This window comes from Pipistrellus hanaki (assembly GCF_964339955.1).
Source record: "Pipistrellus hanaki genome assembly, chromosome: 4".
NCBI lineage: Eukaryota > Metazoa > Chordata > Mammalia > Chiroptera > Vespertilionidae > Pipistrellus > Pipistrellus hanaki.
This window is the reverse complement of record NC_140506.1, coordinates 35,619,527-35,643,286: the sequence shown is the minus strand read 5'-3', so window position 1 is coordinate 35,643,286 and position 23,760 is coordinate 35,619,527. Positions and strand designations below refer to the sequence as shown.

Below are 23,760 nucleotides of genomic sequence, written 5' to 3'. Positions count from 1 at the left end.
TTGACCAACAGGAGGCAATAACATATAGATTTCAGATGCCCTGAGCTGTCTGGCAGCAGACTATCCTATTCAGGTTTGGGGTAAGTGCCATTTAGCCATCCCAACAGGTAAACTACATATGTGGGTCAGCCCTGGTTGAGCACCCCAAGCTTCACCAACCTTTTGATGAAACTCTTGTAATTATTACATGCTGGAATTGTTTCCCGGCAGGCAACCTATTCATATGTCTCTGTCACATACTAGTAGATGTTTCTCAGTCTCTCCCCTGCCCCCTCTCTTCTGTCTCTAGAATCAATGGAAAAAATATTGTCACTCCTTGGGTGAGGATTTTAAAAAAAGAGAGAATAACTAATCTTTACCTAATTAAAATCACTTATAATTACCTTTTCTCATACTACAAGTGATATATATATATATATATACACATGCACACACATATACCTATATATTCTTTCTTTCATAAAAAACAGTATAAAGACAAAAATTCAAGTGGCCCATAATTTCACCATCCAGATTATTCAAGTCATTAAAATAGGGCAAAAAAAAAAAAAATCAGCTGTATTATTCACATGCTGTACTTTGCTTATTTGTACTCTAGTTTTTAGACTGTTGCTATTCATAGATTTTTAGATGTTTCATATATTAGTATTTTATTTCTAAGTTTACAAAATCATGTTTCTTATGTAAACCCCTAACTTTTAACCCAGTTATGATTCAATTTGGAAAAGCTGTATAAAAAACAGTTAAATTCCAAAGACTACTTAATTCAAAACACATATTTAACAAAAAATACTATGGAAACACAGAACCTTTAAGCTCTGTTATGGACTAAATTGTGTTCCACCACAATTCATATTTGAAGCTCTAACTCCTTACGTGACTAAATTTAGAAATAGACCCTATAAAGAGGTAATTAAGGATAAGTGAAGTCGTAACCGATAGGATTGATGTTCTTACAAGAGGAGAAAGGCCAAAGCCACCCAGCCTGTGATATTTTGTATGTCAGCCTGAGCTAATACATAGGCTTTTTATAGATTACTAGAAGCCTGAAGCACAAAATTCATGCAAGGGGCTCAGCCCTCCCAGCCTCAGCCGGCCCTTGCAACCCCACCTTTGTCTGGAAGGTCGTCCTGCTATTCAATCTAATTAACATACTAGCTCTTTATTATTTAGGATACTAGAGGCTCATGTATGACATTTGTGCACTGGGGCCGGGGGGTAGGGGGGTGGGGGTTCCCTCAGCCCAGCCTACACCCTCTCCAGGGATGTCCGACTGGTTGCTTAGGCCAGCTCCCACCAGCTCAGAGCTTCTGGCTGAGTGGCACTCCCCTGTGGGTGTGCATTGACCACCAGGGGGAAGCTCCTGCATTGAGACCCTACCCCCTGGGGGTCAGCGTGCATTATGACGACCAGTCAGTCGTTCTGCCATTTGGTCGATTTGCATATTACCCTTTTATTATATAGCATTATTTTTCTTATAAAATTAGTGTTTTCTGTTTCAACTTGGGATATCCTCTCCTGCTATATTTCTAGCATCAGAAACAAATAAATACTCCCCTTAATTCCTCTACCTGCTGATCAATAAAAATGCAAACCTTACCAATTCCAGCACCTCTGGGTGTTTTGGGTTTGGTTATTTTTTTGTTTTGTTTTGTTTTGTTTTGTTTTGGCTTTTGTGTCTTGACAGGGGGAGTAGAGGGCCAGGATGCAGGCTTTGGAATTGGTGCTGAGTGGAAATAAAAGCTGAGAGAATGAGATGAGGTAGAAGATAGGAAAATAGAAGATGAAGAACTCTAGAGAGATGGAAATGAAAATTGGAATAAGGATATTTGGGCTCACACTGCAACTATGGTCTTTACTAGTCATATGAAGGTTATTTAACGTCTCTGTGGTTGTTTCTTCGTGTGAAATATCAGACATAGAAATAGAGTAGAAATAATAAATTCTACATTGGGATTAAATAGGACAGCATAAATAAATGATGTTCAAATCCTTAGGTGAAATTAAGAACATAGTTACTCTGATGTACTTATTTATAGTATATGTTATTTCTTTGCACAGTTCTTCTCTTTATATAAGTATTCTGAAGCAAAGAAAAGGGTATCGTCTTGGAAATCATATAGATGTGTATTCAAATCCTAACACTGCCACATATACGCTATATGACACGGGTCATTCTTATAATAAAGTTTCCATACCAACCTTTTCTATCTTTCAGAGATCGGTAGGTCAGTAGAGATGATTAACCTGAGTCTGGGGGAGATACATACTCATTTGCAACTAAAGGAAAACTCCAAGCGATTACCTCACATTCTTATTTTTCTTTAAAAAAAACTCTTAAACCGTGATTTATTCTCTGACACCTTCCAAGTTACTCTCCGCAAAATAAACACTCTTGGAAATCTAACAACGTGACGTGTTTGCTCTGGTGAGTGAGAAGACACTGAAAAGGTTTCCTTCAAAGGCGGGAAACGTCAAGTGTGAAGTCTCATTCCTAAAGATGAGATGAAAGAGACTTTCCAAATCTGCAGAGGCAGTTTGGCGGAAAGAAGCCCCCTTGACCCTGGAGATGGCAAACCCCTGGCCCTGGGTGGAGGCGGAAGAGTCCCGGACACTCGCCCGGGCAAGAGGCAAAACGCTCCCCGGCTTTCGGGAAGCCGCCATGGATGGCAGGCCCGGCATCCTTAACTCTCGTCCGCCCCCCAAGCCCGGCGGGTTCGTCATAAACACGCTAGGCAGCAAGAGGAGCGCGGCGGAGGGGACCGGCCACGCAATTATCCCACGAAGCCCATCCGCGGCTGGACCGACCGTCCCCAGGACGACCAGCCTTCCCGACGCGACACACTCACCAATGGACTCACAATCGCGACTACAACTCCCAGGAAGCAACGCGGCGGCCGGAGCCGGTCTTTTTCCCAGAATGCAGTACAGCGGCGTCCCCGTCCCTCCCCCTTCCTCCGCTCCTCCTACTTCTCTCCCCGGCGTCACGCGGGAGGGCCGGAGGTAGGGTGCTGGAGGGACCCCATGCCTACGACGTGCAGCGTCAGACGTTGGGAGGGGGGCCGGGGCGGGGATCCGGGGGGGGGAGGGAGAATGGGAGGACGAGGAGGAGGGAGGAGGGAAGGAGGGGAGGGGAGAGGAGGGTAAATAGTGGGCCAGGCAGGAAGATGGCGGCGGGAGCGGAGGTGTGAGTGGACCCTGGTGTCTGCAGCTGGATTTTCTCTTCCCTTCTTCTTCTTCCCCTTTTCTTCCCCTTTTGAGATTGGCATCGGCGGGGCTGAGCGCGGGCGGCGGCGGCGGTCGCAGCGCAGGGGTCACGGCGGCGGCGGCGGCTGACGGCTGGAAGGGCAGGCTTCCTTCGCCGCTCGTCCTCCTTCCCGGGTCCGCTCGGTGTCAGGCGCAGCGGCGGCGGCGCGCGGGGCGGACTTCGTCCTCCCTCCAGCACCCGCCGGCCCGGGAGCGGGCGCTCTTCCCTTGGCCGTGCTCCGACGTCTCGCCCCGGGGACTAGGCGCCTCCTCCGGCGGAGCTCACGGAGCAGGGGCCGGTCTCCTGCTCGCCTGTCGCGCCTCCATGTCGGATAACCAGAGCTGGAACTCGTCGGGCTCGGAGGAGGACCCGGAGACGGAGTTCGGGCCGCCTGTGGAGCGCTGCGGGGTCCTCAGCAAGGTGAGCCGCCCGCGGGGCCTCGGCCCCCGCCCGCGCGGACTCACCTGCCGCTGGGCGCGCCGCGGGGGCGCGGGGCGGGGTGGGGCCGGCGGGGGCGCGGGCCGTCCCGGAGCCGCCGCGGCGGCGGAATGCGCTGGGTGCGAGGCTGAGTTCTGCGGTGGGAGTGCCCGGACTTGGGGATGGAGTGGGAGAAAGGAGAGAAGGGCACTGTCATCTTCGTCTGCCCAGGGGGGCTTGCCGCCGAATACCGAGGAAAACGTGTCCCATCCCCGGACCCAGTTAGGGGGCAGGATACGCACCCTGACTTGGGACTCAGGGTGGCAGCTGTCCCGGCTATAGGAATCCGGGTTGGGCAACAGCGGTGTCAGAACAACTGGGTATGGGAGCAGTGCAAATCGGACCTCCAAAGAGACGCGTCCAGAGAGATGCCGAGCAGACGAGGGTTGGGGGATTCTGGGAACGTGGCTGTTAAACCGAAGCCGTCGCAGCTACACTTGATGGCTGGAATGTCAGGTGGAAAACTATGCCAAGTTAGACGTAGGGAGAGATCTCAATGAGGAGGACTTGGGTACTTTTTCCCCCTCACCACTTACCCCTCTTCAATCTCTTATAACGTGATATGTACAAAACATAGTAATCACAGTAACTTGGAAATGTTGGCATGGAGACCGACTTTTAGTCCAGGAAGAAGAGCATTATTTTAATAAAATATTCTTGCCATCAGAGGGCCAGAGTAAGGAAAGGACAGCATACCTTTCCGGTATTTTTTAAGAGCCCTTTTTCAAAATTTTAGTAAAACAAGTAGTCATGGATAGGCTCTTTTTAGGACAGGAGGAGAATAGGGGATCTTTTGGTAGTATGGGGTCAGGGAGCGGGTGGTGTCATTTGTTTCCTTTTCTTAAAGTTATGAGTAGATCCACACTGCGTTGTTGTTTTTTATTTCCTCTCCCTTCCTGTTAAACTTTTAGAAATGGCTGGAGCCAGCAGTTAACCTGGAGAAAGGAGGGCAGCTGGGGCGAGTCTCTCAACAAGCTGGTCATAAGATACTAGGTCATGTGCAGCTATTAAGAAATCACCCTGCTTCCAGTATACGTACTTTGGCTAAGCATTTGGACACCATTTGGAATGGTTTCATATTAGGTGTTTATAATGTCTAGAAAGCTAGTGAGAAAAGGCCTAAGAAAGGCATGAATATATCAGAACAAAGGCTTAACAAGTGTTAACTCTTATTTGCATAGCAGAAAAATTATGGTGTGTGTTGATATTGTGCTCATTATTGGAATTGCAGTGACAGGTTTTCAGTAAAGTGAAACTCTCTGGGGTTTCTCTAGATTAACTGTATCTTGTAATTTAAGATTCTGTATTGAATTCATTTTGTAATAGGTATAAATTTTCAGATGGAATTATTATGAAATGGGCTCTTTGCTTCTGAGTGATTCTGGTAGTTTCATTGCTTTTCTCATTAGATGAGAAGAAGTCTTTAAAATTAGTATTGTAGTGTGGTCAAGTATTTGACAAAACAAGCTGTATTTTTAATCTATTGATCATTTTGGGGGGATTAGAGTGACTAGTGGAGTCACTAGTGCTCTGAGTATTCAGAGTAGTATAGTAGGCATACTGTATGGAAAAAATGGAAGACTGTCTCTTTGATATTTAAATGTGTAGAAATGTAGTATTTGACTACTGTGGTAGGTAAATAACTTCATTGTTTCTGCATACTTAGATCAACAGGAATATAGGTTTTGGTGTTATTCTTTTATTTTACCAGCCATTCCAGTTCCCCTTCCCTTGGATTCCCATAGCATTTTATTTGTAACTTGATTCTTTTTACTTTAAATGTAGATTTCTTTTTCCTTTTGAAAGTATAGCTTGGGATCAGAAATCTTTGATTCTTTTGTGGTGTCTAGCATCTTGCCTTTTCTCTACTTGTTAAAAAGGGACAAGTGAAATACTTTATGAGGGAGAGAAAGACAAAAATCTGCCTTCTAGGTATGATAATAGTTTAACATTACTGACTAAAGGGTCCTGAGGCTTAGTATGTACTTTATTGGGTCCTCTGAAAAGAAATGATATGAAATTGTGAACACAAAATTGCTAGGGGCTCTTCTGTAGCTTTGGAAGAGGTGAGCTGTGCTCGTTAGCTATGCTTAACTGCTTCCAACTTAGAAAATGCCATATGCTTAGCAATGTTCTAAGTCTCTTCTTACTTTGTCTTAATAATTCTGAAGTCGATTTTGACAGAGAAATAGGATAAGTAACCTGACCATAGTCACACAGTTACTAGCCTTCTGAAGGGCAATAATTGAAAGTGAAGTGCATTAAGATTGCCAGTCCAAACAATTTGTTGTAGGCAATTTGAAATTGTTCATGTAAGTTTCGGAGCTGATCATTCAGTGAGATTAATATGTAAGATAAGTAAGCAGATATGCTTAATAAGTAAATAAGATTACCTAAGTTATGAAATAAAAAGCAGAAGATACTAGAGATAAGGTTATTAAGCCTTCTCAGAAATCTAGGAATCTAATTTAATTGGATTAATTGAAAACACAGAAGAGTAGCCAAACTTAAAGGTTTAATATGTAGAAAAGATGAATAGAAGTTAGTAATAGGCTATAAAGACTGAAAAGGAACACTTGGGAATTGAGTATTCCTATAAATATAGTAGGGGTTGTCATATTTTATTCAGCCATTCAAATAACAAAGAATCTGAAGCTCAGAAAAGTAACTTTTCAAAACTCCTCATTATAACTAGTAAAGTAATTGAATCTCTGATTCTGTATCCATACAGATATACAAACAATATACAACCCCTCAGTTAGGTTTGTGTCTAAATGACTGCAGAAGTCAAGGAAATAGTCTCTGACTAATAGTCCAGAAGTCAAGGAAATGGGAACTTAGGGAGAAAGTCTACCTTTAAGAGAGAAGGTGAATTGAGTTTTGTATGTAAGAATCATTATTTCAACTTTCAATATAAGTGGTGGTAAGTCATAGGGAATTAAAAAAATAATAATAATAAGGCAATGATAGTTAGTGAACCCTTAGAAAATAATGAGTTAAATTGACAGCATGGATGACCGTTCAATGAGGAATTGTAATGATGGGGCTTCAAAGATTTAAGCCCTATCTCAAACATGCTGAGTTAGGGAATAGGAAAGTAAAGATTTCTCAGTGGGTAAAGAACCTGAGCCAGTGCAATATGTATATTTTTAACAATCTTGAATTTGTTTTTGGCAATTTTGGAATTGTCTATATTTAAAACCCCAGAACATGAAAATAAGCAAAATCAAGAAATTCCCATAGAGGTTATATTTCTGGCATTGCAAGTTTATTGATTGTGCTCTTCAGTGTGCAGCAAAACTTTAGCAACACAGAAACCATTTTTAGGTACTGGAAACAGATAATCCAAGCATGTTTTTGAAAAACCAGTTTTGTATTTATATTGCTTTCGGGTTTGAAAAATAGATCTTCAGAGAAACTTGGAAAATGAATTAACTGTTTTAAATATGAAATGTTGAGTTCTGTAGAGGAAAAAAAATAAAAATTGACATAGACTTAATAAAGATTAATTTAGTATTCCTATAGGAATAACTTACAACAAAAGTACAGTTTTGGCCATGAATAGCTTCATACTTGTGTTGATTTAAAAGACCTCATGCACATAACCAATGGATGTAAAACACTGGGGGGTGAGGGCATTTTGTTTGACATTCCACATATGAGTGAAATCATATGGGTTTGTATAGGAATGGGGGTGGGGGCAATGGTAAGATATGTACACATATAATACCTTAATAAAAAAAAATGGGGAAAAAAAGATCTCATGCAGTACTTGGTGTAGGAGATTGTGTAACCAAACTTACATTTCTATTGAATATCTTTTTTTTTCTTTTTTTCTTTTTAAAAAATATATTTTATTGGTGTTTTTACAGAGAGGAAGAGAGAGGGATAGAGAGTTAGAAACATCAATGAGAGAGAGTCATCAATCAGCTGCCTCTTGCACATCCCCTACTGGGAATGTGCCCACAACCAAGGTACATGCCCTTGACCGGAATCGAACCAGGGACCCTTCAATCTGCAGGCTGACGCTCTGTCCACAGAGCCAAACCGGTTTTGGCTCTATTGAATATTTTAATTGTAGCAGGGACCAAAATAGTTTAAGAGCCATGAGATGATGAGGAAGGGAAGATGAAGGCACACAAAGAGCAAAGTATACCTTAAAAAAATTCTTATTGAGATAACATTGTTTAATAACATTATATAGATTTCAGGTATACAACTGAAATTTATTTCTATACTCCATTGCATGCTCACCATCAAAAAATCTAATTTCTATCCTTTATCATATATTTGACCCTCTTTACCCATTTCACCTTCTCACCATTTCCCTTCCCCTCTGGAACCACCAGTCTGTATTTGTGAGTTTGTTTTTGTTTTCTTTTGTTCGTTTTTCTGTTTGACATTCCACATATGAGTGAAATCATATGGGTTTTGTTATGTTCCACTCTATCTGATTATATTTCACTTAGCATAATACCTTCAAGATTTATCCATGTTGTCAGAATGGCAATATTTCATTTTTTTATGTCTGAGTATTGCTCAAGTGCACATGCCACCACCGCCGCCACCACCACCACCACCACCACCACCACACACACACACATCTTTATTCATTCATCAATGGACACTTAGCTTGTTTCCATATCTTGGTGTTGTAAATAATACCTTAGTGAACATAGGGGCATGTATATCTTTTCAAAATAGTATTTTCATATTTGGATAAATACCCAGAATATGAATTGCTGGTCCATATGGTAGTCTATTCTTAATTTTTTTAGGAACCTCCATACTCTTTTTTCATAGGGACTGCACCAATTTACAATCTCAAACAGAGCAAGAAGGTTCCCTTTTCTTCACAACCTCTATAACACTTGTTATTTTTCATTTTTTTGATAATAGTTTATCAAATGGGTATGAGGTAATATCTTATGGTGGTTTTGATTTGCATTGCCTTAATAATTGGTGAAGTTGAACATCTTTTCTTATGCCTATTGACCATCTGTTTGTCTTCTTAGAAAAATGTCTATTCAGATCCTCTGTTCATTTTTTAATTGGATTGTTTGTGGGTTTTTTTGTTGTTGTTATTGAGTTATATGACTTCTGTCCAAATTTTAGATATTAGCCCTTTATCGGAAATATCATTTGCAAATATCTTTACCATTTGGATTGGTTGCCTTTTTGTTTTGTTAGTTTCCTTTGCTGTGCAGAGGCAAAGCAGAATTTTATTTTATTTTTTAATATGTTTTTATTGATTTTAGATGGAGAGGGAAAGAGATAGAAACACCAGTGAGAGAAACATCACTGCCTCCTGCATGCCCCCTACTGGGGATCAAGCCTGCAACCAGGCATGTGCCCTGACTAGATATCAAACCAGTGATGTCTTGGTGCATGGGTTGACTTTCAACTACTGAGCCACACCAGCCTGGTAAGAGGCAAAGCATAATTTTAAAATAAAATCTGCTTCTATTTTATTCCTCAGATGTTAGAGGAACATTATATTTTATTGATCTATTTTATGTATAATCTTATTAAAAATTACTGAAAACCATTATATCGATACAATCTAGAAAATATCAACTTTCCACTGATTGTAATCATTTTTACTAATTATTATTATGTTAGAACTTTTCACATTTTGGTTTTAAAATTAAGATTGACTGCTATTTCAGAAAGTTTGGATTTCTAAAATACTGACTTGTTTTTTTGTTTTCCTCCCCCCTGCCTTTCTTCTATTCCCAGTGGACAAACTACATTCATGGGTGGCAAGATCGTTGGGTAGTTATGAAAAATAATACTTTGAGTTACTACAAATCTGAAGACGAGACTGAGTATGGCTGCAGAGGATCCATCTGTCTCAGCAAGGCTGTCATCACGGTAAGTTTCTATTCTCTTTCATTAAACAGATACTTTTATTGAGCATCAACTATACACCAGAAACTATTCTACCTACATGGTATACATCTGTGAACAAAATAGGTAAAGATTCTTGCCCTTGTGGAGTATATAGTCTAATACTTTTTTCCCCCATAAAGCTATTTTAGAGTGTTTACTGCTACATACTATTATTTTATATAAACATGTAATAATTATCTAGTTGGTATAGCAAGCCCTTAAGGAAGGCCTTCAGAAAAAAAGGATGTTAGAAGGTTTCATGTCCATTGAGATTGGTAGTTTATTAAAAACAGTAAAGCAGGAAATTAAAAGAATACATACCTTTCCCTGGCCAAGTTGCTCAATGATTAGAATGTCCACCTGTGCACTGAAAGGTCTTGGGTTCAATTCCCGATGAAGGACATGTACCTGGTTTGTGGGTTTGATCCCTGACCCTGGTTGGGACATACATGATGTCTCTCTCACGTCGATGTTTCTCTCTGTCTTCCCCTCCGTACCTCCCGTCCACTCTCTCTAAAGGGCAATGAAAAAAATGTCCTTTGGTGAGGATTAACAAAAAAATAAAAATACATATATTGGCATTTTAACTTAAAATGTATAAATCTATGTTTACCAAAATTTTTATGTATAGATAACACCATGTCTTTGAGTGTGGAGTTGAGAGAAGTTGATCATGTGTAAACTATATCCATAATGCATGCTTTGTAATTTCCAGTTTCGATATCTCTAAAATAGAATAAAAGCTTAAAGATACTTTTTAAAAACTCTAAATCAGGGGTCCTCAAACTTTTTAAAGTGGGGGCCAGATCACGGTCCCTCAGAGAGCTGGAGGGCCGGACTATATGAACTACTAATTCCTACTGTAACACCTCGGCTGCGCTCACTGCCCAAAAAACCTGGCGGGCAGGATCAGACTCCTCTGCGGGCCGCATGTGGCCCGAAGGCCGTAGTTTGAAGACCCCTGCTCTAAATATAGGTTCTTTCTGACTTTTAATGATTTTGTTCTAATATTTTACAGATGTCTTACCTTTATATAATTCAATACTTTTTAAAGAACTGACTCACCTTTACTGAGTAATTACTTAGTTTACACTCAACTTAGTTTATGTAGGAACAAACCTCTTTTTGTACTTATATTTCATATTCTTACATATGTTTACTTAGTTATGTAAGAAGTACAACAAGTAAACTGGCATAATCAGGTTTGGGAACACCCAACAGACCTGTTAAACATGTATCTCAACTAGTGGGATCAGAAGTGCCTAAATATACTAAAAATAGTATACAAATTGAGAGTGGTCAGCATACCTTGGTGTATTTATTAAAGAGGGGGAAAAAAGTGTTGGTTAAAGCAGGTTAATTGCATGCAGGTCAATGAAGGAAGAGTTTGTAGTTAAAATCTGAAAATGGGTATGTTAAAACTTAATCATAGATTTTACTAATATATTCAAAGACAATTCACATTATTATAGATTTTATATTGCTTACAAAAGTAGAAAGCTCTTTGGATCTGTTTTGATATCTAAATCTGACTTACATATGTTTATTTCCCCAAAATGGAAGGCATCAGGTTGTTACCAGTATTAGGGTTCTTGGGTTTCCCAAGGTAGACATCAAGAGGAAACCTTAGAGAAATTTCCAGACAGATTTTTATTAAGTGTATGCTCAAGCACAGGGAGGCAACAAGGGGAAAGGAAGGTTCTCTGAACTGGCTCCAAGGTTTGTCTCTGTTTGGCTGCTTTTATAAGTTGAGGACAAATGGCTTTGTGCAAAAAAGGTGGGCTTGTAGAATTTTCCATGTGGGGTTGGAGAAGCAAGTAGTTAGAGGTAAAATTCTGTTTTCATGCGAGTGGGAGAGCCAGAAAGTGGAGGGTTGGTGACATTCTTATGGTTGGCTTATTGGTGTTTCTTGTGGCTAACTGGGGTCTTTGGGATAAGGTAAAGGGCAGCAGGGTGATGCCATTTTTTCTTATCTGGCATTTTTGGGATCCTAAGCCCAAGTCCCCATGCTGTCTCAAGATTTTAATGGCCTTCATTGAGTAAAATATACACCCTGAATCATTTCTATCCTGTGGAAAATTATGATCCGAGTTTCTGTCACTTTTTTATATTTGGCAACTAGTATAACATTTACATAAGTCATGAAAAGAATATTAACAATTATCTTACACATGTTTAGTAATCATAAATAGTTTGACTATATAGAGAAACTCAAAGAATATATTATTGTGACTAATATTAGCAATCAAGTAAAGATAATAAAATGTTTGCTGAGTTCAGTATCAATCTGGACCTTATTGATGTCTCGGTATAGTTGTCTACCTCTGGTATTGGCAGCTTCTTTTCCTCAAGGAGTCTTTGATTTCTGTAGACAGGAGTAAGATGTCCATTTACAACTCAGAGCCTGATAAGATCCCATCCAATGAGGTTGGAGAGTGTATTTTATTTGATGCTGTCTTCAATAAACAAAATCTCAAGGTGGCAGTCAACTGATCTTTAAAGTGTCTGTCTCCTGGAAGCTACCTGTGAAAAGAAGGTATTACCAACTTGGCATTTTCTTTAAGTGACTCTCATCAAACCTTGGCAATGGTATAAGATGTCTCTTTTCAGTAATGTCAGCTCTTAAATTCCTTCTTCTAACTCTAGTTTAAAGATAAGTGATGCATGAAGAAATGCAAAAGCTGGAAAATGGGGAACCAGAGAGCAGGGGAGAACCCGGCAGTCATCTTTGGTTTTTCATAGACCTGACTTTTGTTTAATTTACAACCATTTTTTCCCATACGCTATACCTTAGACATTTTCCTCATATATTGAGATTTTTAACCCTTAAAACTTAAATTTCTAATGAAAATTAATAATTTTTTAACCATTAAAACTTAAATTTCTAATGAAAATTAATAATAAAGTAAGCAATTAGCATTCTTTAGCTTGGCAATTTATGAAGACATTTTATAACCTCTAGAAACAGGCTTTTACTGGCAGATATATTTAAGACATTTTATAAACTAGAAATATATTTTTATAGATTTCAGAGAAAAAGGGAGAGATCTTTTTTTTTTTTTTTAATACATTTTTATTTTTATTGATTCCAGAGGGGAGAGAGAGATAGAAGCATCATTGATGAGCCCAAGCCAGTTTGGTTCAGTGGATAGAGAATCAGCCTGCAGACCAAAAGGTCCCAAGTTTTATTCCAGTCAAGGCACGTACCTTGGTTGCAGGCTACTTCCCAACCCGAGTCTTGGTTAGGGCTCCTGTAGGAGGCAACCAACTGATGTGTTTCTCTCACATCAGTGTTTCTCTCTGGCATTCCCTCTCTCTCCTACTCACTAAAAGTCCATGGAAAAATATCCTCGGGTGAGAATAATAAAAAGAAAAAAGAAAAAGATACACCATTGATGAGAGAATCATTGATCAGCTGCCTCCTGCATGCACCCATGACCTCCCCGTTCAACCACTGAGCCACACCAGCTGGGCTCCTAGATTTTTACATGCACTCCCCTTCTCTTCTCCCTGCCCCCAGTTCTTGCTTAGAGAGAGAAAGGGAGAGAGTGAAACATTGATTGGTTGCCTAGCCCAGTGGTTGGCAAACTCATTAGTCAACAGAGCCAAATATCAACAGTACAACAATTGAAATTTTTTTTGAGAGTCAAATTTTTTAAACTTAAACTTCTTCTATCACCACTTCTTCAAAATAGACTAGCCCAGGCCATGGTATTTTGTGGAAGATCCACACTCAAGGGGCCAAAGAGCCGCATGTGGCTTGCGAGCCGCAGTTTGCCAACCAGGGGCCTAACCTATGTGCCCCAACTGGGAATTGAACCTACACCCCATGTATTTTCCTTGATCGGGAATTGAACCAGCAGCCTTTTGGTAAAGTACAAGAGGATGCTCATTAGCCATTCCAACTAGGTTACATGCTGAATGTTTCCCTCTCTTTCCTCCTTTATTCATTTCATTTCATCCTTCCCTTGGCTGTAGTATTATTTCTTGGAAGTCTTCCCCTGATTAGGTTACTTCCTTTTATTATAGGCTTTCTCAACATGGTGTACCTTTCTTAACTATGGCTTGTTATATTTGAAGTTTTACATTTTGTGTGTGATTATTTGGTCACTGTGATCTCTGCAAAGTTAAGGATCATAGCAGTTCATCCTCACCATGTATTCTCGGCTCCTTGAATAGTGCTTGGTAAATCATAGGTGTTCATAAATATGTCATTGGTTAGTTATTTACATAGATAAGTAAATGAATGGTTTAGATCATGATTGTTCAGTAGAAATATAATGTGAGTCACAACTGCAGGGATGGAAGTAGGAAAACAGAATCAGACAGCCTTAGGGGATTATTGCAGATAATTCAAGTGAAAGATGATAGTGGCTTGGACCAGAGGAGTAATGGTAGAGATTATGAGAAATGATTGGATTCCAGATTCATTTTGAAGATAGAGCTGACAAGATTTGCAGATTTGCTGGTGGATTCCTTATAGGGTGTGAAAAATGAGGAGTCAGATGATTTCGAGTCTAAGCAGTTGGTAGTTACCATTTCCGAAAGTTCAAAAGCCTGCAAGAGGAGGCATATCAGATCAGTTTTAGATAGAGATGCATCATAGGCATTTAAGAAAAATATTAGAGGAGGTAAAGGAGTGAAAGTCTGGAGATCAGTGAGGAGGGCCTTTTGATTTTTCAACTATTTATGGCACCTACCCCATCCAATCTTTTCTATCATTGACAAAATGGTGATTTTTCAACTTTACAAACTCCTTCCACATTTATGTCAGCACTTTTGTACCAAAAATATTACATGTGATTTATAGAAAAATATAGTATAGACAAACAAATTAAGGCAGTTAGTTCTAACCATACAATTTAAAGATAGTCACTTTAATCTTTCTTTCATACACTAACTTTATTAAAATTGTATAATCCATGGAGTATGTATTCTGTTCAACTTTTTTTTTTTTTTTTTTTTTTTTTTGGTAGTTATTAGACCTTATGATTTTTGAAACGAACTTCTATGAACTTATCTGAAATATATACCATTATAATCAGGATATTGGAGTAAACAATTAAATATCAGGAAAACTCAGAAATTTTAAGAAATAATCTAAAGAATTTTAAAGAATATGCTAGGGTGAATTTTGGTAGTACCACAGTTCCGGTTGAGTGGGATGTAGTATCATGGAATTACAACTGAATAGAAAATGTAATTATACTACATTTTTTCTAAAGAACTATTGCTGTAATTCTGTATACACTCCCTGCCCTCTTTTTAGCCCCATTTGCACCTATTGAGTATTAATAAATTTGAGACACAACAAAATGGATGAGTCTCAAAATTGTTATACTGAATAAAAACAGTGGATCATAAAGGAATATGTACTATCTGGTTCTATTTACATAGATTTATTAAAAAGGCAGACAATATAATAGTGAATGAAAGCAGATCCTTGGGCTACTTACGACAGTAAACTGATTAAATTTTTGCTTTGTTCTTCAGATAGTATATATGCTTCCCTTCTTCCAAGAAGCTTTCTAATGACTCAACTCTATTCCTAAGATTTCTGAATATTTCGCATTCAGTTAAATTTATAGTCATTATACTTACGGGTATTAAATGTCTTTTATATATTTCTGTGTTGCTAATTATTGAACAGGGTATGCACTGGTTTTTTTCCTTTTGCATCATTTTAACACACACTACCTCCTACCTACCATCCATCCGTCCATCCATCTATCTATCCATCCATCCATCCAAACTAGAGGCCTGGTGCACAAAATTGGAGCACTGGCGGGGATGGGGGTCCTTCAGCCCGGCCTGCACCCTCTTGAAGTCCAGGACCCCTCACTCTGTACCACCCACCTCACTGCTCGGCTCGCTGCTCCTTGGCGCTGCAGTGGAGGTGGGAGAGGCCCCTGCACCACTGCTGCACTCACCAGCTGTGAGCCCAGCTTCTGGCTGAACAGTTTTCCCCCTCTGGAAGTGCACTGACCACCAGGAGGCAGCTTCTGTGTTGAGCATCTGCCCCCTGAGGGTCAGTGTACATCATACCAACCAGAAGTCCCGCTGTTTGGTCAATTTGCATATTAGGCTTTTATTATATAGGACCTATCCTGTATAATAAAGATGTAATATGTAAATAGCTGTTACACCATGAAGCTTAATGACTGACCGATTAACAACCAGATCATGGATCAACAGGAGGGTGAGGCAGCAAGTTACAAGCAGGAGGTGGAGAGCTAAAGGAGGGAGCAGAGGGAGTTACATGAGGGCGGGGCAGTGGGCAGAGAGCTACAGGATCGGGGAGGGCAGCAAGCTATGAGGGGGGATCTACAGGAGGGCAGGGCAGCAGATGGAGAGCTACTGGAGGGTGGAAGCGAGCTACTGGCACACAGATTCCTGCGCAGAGCTACTAGTATATATATAAGACTGAGCGACCAGATGACCGGCAAAGTAAATTTTCTTCAGCAAATAAATTTTCTGTTACATTGATGATTCTCTGTACTCTATCCAGTAGAAAAAGTCATGGCATATGCCATATGATTCTGTAATATCGTAATTCATTTATTGGGTAAAAAAATGAGATATTAATTTTATACATTCTTAAGAATAACATAAAACACTAAACCAAATAGTTGACATTTTCACTAATTTCACTAAATTCACTAATGTTTATGTTTTGATACAGGCAGTTTCCACTATCTAACATAAGTCTGATGTATTATTCATTTTATCTTTGCTTTTCATTGAAAGCTCTCCTGACTGTTAATATCAAAAACATATAAAAGCCTAGAAGTTAATTTGAGACACTTAGGAGGAAATGTTAACTATTTTGTGATAAAATGTAAAAATACCTTGTTTATAACATTTATTGAAATCAAATTCTTCATGATGAGAATTTACTTTTGGATAATGGAGGCAGGAAAAATGTAATGTCTTTACTACGACTTATTTTGGACCTTTTTCTTAAGTAAAAAAATATATTTTTTATTGATTTCTGAGAGAGATAGAAACATGAATGAAAATGATTGATCGGCTGTCTCCTGCACACCCAGTAATAGGGATTGAGCCTGCAACGTGGCATGTGCGCTGACCAGGAATCAAACTGCGACCTCCTAGTTCATGGGTTGACATTTAGCCACTGAGCAACCCCAGCTGGTCTATTTTGAATCTTTTTTAATTGTGCTGTTAGTAATGTTTCCATTAATTTAGCTAACTAAAAGCATTTGATGAAAAACACTCTTTTTTTGAAATATATTTATAGTTTGTAGGAATGGTGAATGACATGTAGTGTTTGGTAACTATATACCCTTGTTGTACTCTTCATCTGAGGAATCTTCAAAAAATTACGTGAGCCCTGGCCGGATTTGCTTAGTGGTTAGAGCGTCAGCCTGTGGACTGTAGGGTCTTAGGTACTATACAAGGGTCTGTACCTCAGTTGCAGGTTCTATTCCTGGGCGCTTATGGGGCAACCAATCAATGTGTCACTTGCGATATTTTTCTCTTTCTCTCTTTCCCCCTCCTCCCTTCTACTCTCTGAAAATTAATGGAAAAAATATACTCAGGTGAGGATTTAAAAAACAAAAACAAAAAAAACAACAAAAAAAGTTACTTGAATAGAAAACAAAAGTAACAAGAGTGTGTCACCAGCCAGAATGGGTTATATTTATGTTTTTTGCTGTAGAGTGTGATACTTCTAAGAATATAATAGTTTTGTTTTTCATTTTCTACTTTTTTCTCTACAGCCCCATGATTTTGATGAATGTCGATTTGATATTAGTGTAAATGATAGCGTTTGGTATCTTCGTGCTCAAGATCCAGATCACAGGCAACAGTGGATAGATGCCATCGAACAGCACAAGGTAGGGTTTCCAGTTTTACTTGTACCATCTTGAGGTAAATACAATGTGTGTTACTGAAAAGTTGTACATGTTTGGGTGGTAAAATTAAAGCAGTACAGAATTAAATTTGTGAAATACTTTTATTTCTAAGGTACTTTCTGTGATAAATATTTTTTAAACTAAATTTTTATTGATTTTTTTTATAGAGAGGAAGGGAGAGAGATAGAGAGCTAGAAACGTCAGTGAGAGAGAAACACCGACCAGCTACCTCTTGCACACCCCCTACCGGGGATGTGCCCGTAACCAACATACATGCCCCTGACCGGAATCAAACCTGGGACCTTTCAGTCCGCAGACCGACGCTCTACTACTGAGCCAAACCAGTTTTGGCTGTGATAAATATTTTTAATTGTTAACAAAATATGCTCTTCTTAGTAAAAGAAATCTTGATTTTTTCCAATTTAGGATTTGCTTTATAAAAAATGCCATTTAAAAAAAATGCCATTTATATGATCTGGACAAAAGAACTTTTGAAATAACATTGGATTGTAAAATCCTAAAATTTTTAAATTTCAGTGTTAGGCTTATCGTAACCATTTGGGTAAATTCTAAGTGTAAACATTTGCAAATCATTTTTTTGGTTACGTATGAAAATATCTGGTAATAAACCTTTAGTACTTCTTTTTTTATATAAATATATAAGCCACATTCTTGTCATTTACAGCTAGTCTTTGACTCTGCTTTGATATTAATAAATCTGCATTATTAGTTAATTCAGTATACCATGGTAAAGTAAGGAATAAGGAAAATTATAAATTTACCATGCCACTCCTGAATAATTTCAAGGGAACTTTGCACATACTTGCCTATACTTGTTCATTTGGTTTTTACAGAGTTGTAGTTGAAATGCCTGTTTTGGTTGAGAGATACAAAATACATACACACACAAAGCAAGAAAAACCAGTCTGACCTGGGATACTACAGGCACAGTCTTCTTGATATTGATCATATATTAGCTTTTATTGTTTGATTATTGATTCTGAATTTTTCCTAGCCTAAAGAAAACTGGCTGTGATGTCCATCTTTTAATCTCTGATTTAGCTTTAGTATTATATTGGTTTTTGAAGTTTTGTGGTCTTGGCTGGTGTGGCTCAAATGGTTGAAGCGTCATCCTGTGCACCAAAGGGTCACAGGTTCAATTCCCGGTCAGGGTATACCCAGGTTGCAGGTTTGATCCCCAATCAGAACGAGTACAGGAGACAACTCTCTCACATCAGTGTTTCTCTTTCTAAAGTAAAAATAATAAAAAATAAATAAATACTTTGTGAATCTCATTATCTTTATTAATTTAGAAAAGAGTCTAAAAATGGGAACAGTTTTCTGTTTTTAAAAGAGAGATGAAAAATAAAAAATATAATAATAAAAAGAGATGAGAATTACAGATTCTCAATGCTTTGGAGTCAAGCCTACCTGGAATCAGACACTGCAGCCTCTGCCAAATATAACATATGTGACCCTTGGTATGATAATTCATTTTTTAGTGTTTGTAGGGAATACATGGGATAATATATATAAAGTTACACCACAGTGGCCGATATATCTTCCCATTCATGACATAGAGGAAAAAAAGAATGGGCTTTGGAGCTACAACTAAATTACACCATGTTGTTTCTGAAAGAAGAGATCTGCTTTCAGTGAGAGTTGCTAAATGTGCACATAAGGAGAGTGGCCTAGTTTGTGAATTTAATCAGGGCCAGCCCGCTTAATGATTAAAGATGTTATTAAGTAGAACTAATTTTTATTTTTTTTAACTGGGGTGATTGTTAAAGACTTAGTTGTTTTAGATTGCATGGCTATATGTTTTTTCTCTTTAGTTAAGCACACTTTATTTTTCTTAGCATGCTTGTTTTTCTTAGCATGCTTCCAATTTGTATTTTCTTTTTTAATGAAGACATATACATGAAGCATATATTTCTTCCATATTATTGATTTCTTTGTGTCTTTGAACAACAGATAGATACAATCTTTGGGTCTCTTTTAGAGCACTGTGACTTAAGCTGAGGTAACAGATTTTTTGGTGAATTGTAGTTCTTAGAAAAGAGAGTCAGCAGCAAGTTCCAGATACATTGTAAACATTTTCTTTCAAATTTCTAAAGATAGTTTATTCATAGGCAAGAAAGAAGGAATCATTGTTAATTGATATTCTTAATACTTAATTATTTAATTTTAATGTAAAATATGTGATATGTGACAACTAAGCAATTTATCAGTAAAAGTTTAAATTGCATGTGAATTGTAAAAATAAATTATTAAACTAATACATGGAAGAAGAAAATTTAAATGCTATCACCAATCGTAATCATATATTTTTCTTTTAGGAATTAGAGGTAGTGAGATGTTTTCTAATTCATTCTTCATTATCACTAACGAACATTGAATGTGGAATCTAAATTTATTAATTTTTAAACATGAATTGCTGTATCGCTATTCAAAATTAATGTCAAATTGTTAAGGCATGATGGTGATGATGATAGGAGCTCTATTGTTTGTACTTCGTGTGCTTTATTTTCTTCCTACTATCTCTATGTTTAAAAATAATTTCTATAAGTTTACCTTGTATAGGCTATGGTATATCATCTGATTTCTACTACCATATATATGCAAGACACATATGAACTCATCTTTCTGCCCATGTATTGTCAAAAAGAGCATTCCATTGTATTAATTGGTGTTTGAATACTGGATTCTGAGGTCTGACAAATATGGGATTGAATTCTGGCACTATTATGTAATAGCTGTGTGACACTGGTAAGTTACTTAAAGAAGGAAAGATGACAGTACACTCTCCCTCCAAATATAAACAAACAAGCAAAATAACCCAGATATAATAAACCAAGAGTACTGTACTTTAAAATTAACCTGGATTTTCATCATTCCAGCTCATTCAATTCATACTTACTTCCCCATGGTTCCATCTGTCCTTATGATGGGTAGACAAGACATTTGGAATAGTGGGTTTGTAGTTTTCTCTTCTAATATCATCAGATGGGCTTTCATTTTTTTTTTTTTTTTTTTTAACTATTCCCTGTCAGGTTTAAGTAATTTGTAATATTTGGAAGAAGTTCAAGGTTTCTGGTTTTTTTCCTTCCAGGAGGCCCTTATGCTCATTATAATAACATCTATGTAATAGTCCACCTCTCTCTCTCCCTCCCCCTCCCTCCCTCCCTCCCTCCCTCCCTCCCTCCCTCCCTCCCTCCCTCTCTCTCTCTCTCTCTCTCTCTCTCTCTGTCTCTCTCTCTCTGTCTCTCTCTCTCTCTGTCTCTCTCTCTCTGTCTCTCTCTCTCTCTCTCTCTCTCTCTCTCTCTCTCTCTCTCGTCTCTTGCCCTCTCCCTCCCTTCCTCCCTCTCTCCCTCCCTCTCTCCTCCTCTTTCTCCCTCTTTCTCCTTCCCCTCCTCTCTTTCTCTCTCATACCCACACACACACATTAGCAATTCTATCTTACAGGACCTTTTTAACAATAATGTAGTGATGATGATAATGATAGCTAACATTTTTGAGAATTGATGTATGCCAGATACGGTAATAAACACTATATACATTATCTCATTTTAGTCTCACAAACTTAATGAGTTTAACATTATTATCTATTTTTACAGATTAGGAAATTGAGACATAGGTTAAGTAACTTGTCCAAAGTCAAACTGCTAATTAGTGAAGGAGCCAGCATTCAGACCCAGGTCTATCTGACTTAAGAACCAGAGCTTTTGGCCAGCAGGCACTTCTGTCATCCTATAAGTATGTATTTATTTGAAATGTATTTTGTTGACTTAAATCATGGGCTTTTTAAATTTCAATATTCTCATTTTTATATGTTCTTCATATCTCTTGTATTTATTTTAAACCATATGCTTCTTAAAGTTTCAGTTGTACAACTTCTTTGTAGTAATCAGCAAAGCTTTGAGCACATAAAATTTCCTGTTGAAATAATTTTACAGTATTGTAAAAACAGATTTTATGGGGGGAAATATGTGATTTTTGAAGTGTTTTTTTTTTTTTCTTCTTTTAATCTTTATAGTTGGTATTAGAATAATTATTGACAAAAATGCAATGTAGAGTCCTATCTTTTTTGTGTAGCTTTGTTATTTTGTCCTCCTTGGTATTCATTCCATAGTTACTTGCTCACCATAAGAAAAGTTTTAAAAGATGATTCTATAATATAACTTTTCTCAGTATATTAGAAATTGCACAATTCAGTGGGTCATTAGACAGTGGCCCCTGTGCAAGAAAGATATTTCTGAAGTCATTCTTAAATTTGAAGGATCTATTTCAGTTTAAAATATAGAAAAGGACATAGTATACCAGACCTGTAATTTTATTTTGAAATAGTGTGCTGGTTTTATTGTGTGGAGTCCATTCATATTCTACATTTCTCCTGGATTTAAGGCAACACTAAATGAATGATTTTTAAGAGGTGGGATTTTTTTTGTTTGTTTTTAAGTCTCTTGGCCATCACCCATGTTGTCTTAAGGTCATTGAAATGGTGTTTGTGAAAATTATTTAAAAAGAAGAAGCTGAGATGCAACCAAGATGGCGGCATACATGAACACCTGTACTTGCTACCTCTCACAACCACATCAAAACTCCAACTAAAAGACAAAACAAATGTTATCTAGAACCACGGGAAACCTGGTTGAGTGGAAGTTCTACAACTAGAAGGAAAGAGAAAAGCACATTGAATCTGGTGGGAAGTGCGGAGGTATGGAGGCACATGAACCAGGCTGGCAAATGGGTGCGCTGTTGTTTTTTACAATCAAGAGGGAGATACAAGCTCTCAATTACTCTGAACTCCAGGCAGGACTCTGGGGATCCAACTTATATCTCATATAGGGAGAAACTGGACTGTCTGGCATTGGGCAGGAACACAAGGGCAGCTTTCTCAGGTGCTTGCAGTGATCATTGTTCTTGCATGGGACTGTGGGACAGAGAGACCTGGGCACCTCTCCAGGGCAGGGTGGACTGGCAACCATTGCTTTTTGCTCTGCCCTGGTGATTCCCTGAGACCTCGCCCCACCCAATTTACAATCCCATCAAGCTGTGCGCAGCGGCTTTAGCATATGAATGGCCTGTCCCTCTTGCAACCTAAAACCCAACAAACTGCAGCTGGGTCAGTGTGCTCCAAAGTATCCAAAAGAAAGCATAAGGCTCTGTAGCAGTAGCCTGCATTGCTTCACAGCTGGGCCTTATCTGGGCACTTCCAAACCCCAAACAAAGAGGAGGAATCTGCAGATCTCTCTGTAGCTCCTGATTGGTGGCACCAGGCAGTGTCTGACTTTGCACCTCCTTGGAGATCCAAGAGCCAGTGTACCCAGTGGTCAGTCTGAAACTATACCAGATTACAACTCTTCACATTCATAAGTGACACAGTCAAGGGGCAGGCTCAGTGAGCACAAAACCTCACTGAAGCAAGTCCTACCCCATAAGGGTGTCTCCAGCATACCAGTTCTCCCAGCGTAGACACAGCTGGTCCTCACAGCCAATTGAACTGGAGGTCAATTCCTCCCAGTGATACCAACAATAAACAAGTACAACAATACTGTGCACAGAGTTCACAAAGGGGTGCACCAAGAGTCTCCACCTCAGGTAATTAGGGAGGCTGAGCCACTGGGCCCTATAAGACACCTAGCATACAAAGCCATGCTATCAACACAGGGAAGCAGCCAAAATGCAGACAAAGAAACATGACACAAATGAAAGAAATGGAAGAAAGCAAACTATTGAATATAGAGTTCAAAACCATGATTGTAAGGTTTTTCAAGAATTTTCTAGAGAAGGCTGATAAATTTAGCAAGACCCTTGAGGATATGAAAAAAGACCAATCAGAAATTAAGCATACACAGACTGAAATAAAGAATAATACACAGAGATCCAACAGGAAACTAAAGGATCCCAAGAATAAATTCAAAGATTTGGAATACAAAGAAGCAAAAAACCAACTGGAAAAGAAAAAAAAAATCCTAAAATATAAAGATAGTGTAAAGAGCCTCTGGGATAACTTCAAGCGTACCAACATCTGAATTATTGGGGCTGGTGGGGGGGGGGTACTAGAACAAGAGAGAGAGCAAGATACTGAAAATCTATTTAAAGAAATAATGACAGAAAACTTCCCCTACCTGGTGAAAGAAATAGATTTACAAGTCCAAGAAGCGCAGAGAACCCCAAACAAAAGGAATCCAAACAGGACCACACCAAGACACATCATAATTAAAATGTCAAGGGCAGCCGAAACCGGTTTGGCTCAGTGGATAGAGC

The 23,760-nt window shown here is 38.7% G+C and overlaps 2 protein-coding genes across 4 annotated transcripts in view; one reads left to right on the top strand and one right to left on the bottom strand.

Annotated features, from left to right (window-relative positions):
• The window catches only part of POLK (DNA polymerase kappa), a 57,453-nt gene extending 54,501 nt beyond the window's left edge, over nucleotides 1-2,952 (bottom strand). The window contains exon 1 of one of the 2 annotated variants that reach the window (XM_084880449.1): nucleotides 2,850-2,952. The gene's annotated coding sequence lies outside the window, so the exon portion shown is untranslated. The remainder of the gene's footprint in view (nucleotides 1-2,849) is intronic. The other variant, XM_084880448.1, reaches the window with a different exon arrangement.
• Nucleotides 2,953-3,095: 143 nt separating this feature from the next.
• The window catches only part of CERT1 (ceramide transporter 1), an 85,317-nt gene continuing 64,652 nt past the window's right edge, over nucleotides 3,096-23,760 (top strand). For both annotated transcript variants that reach the window (XM_084880451.1, XM_084880450.1), the window contains exons 1-3: nucleotides 3,096-3,667; nucleotides 9,464-9,598; nucleotides 17,356-17,472. In XM_084880451.1, coding sequence (XP_084736577.1) covers nucleotides 3,572-3,667; nucleotides 9,464-9,598; nucleotides 17,356-17,472 — 348 coding nt within the window. In that variant the 5' untranslated portion in view covers nucleotides 3,096-3,571. The remainder of the gene's footprint in view (nucleotides 3,668-9,463; nucleotides 9,599-17,355; nucleotides 17,473-23,760) is intronic.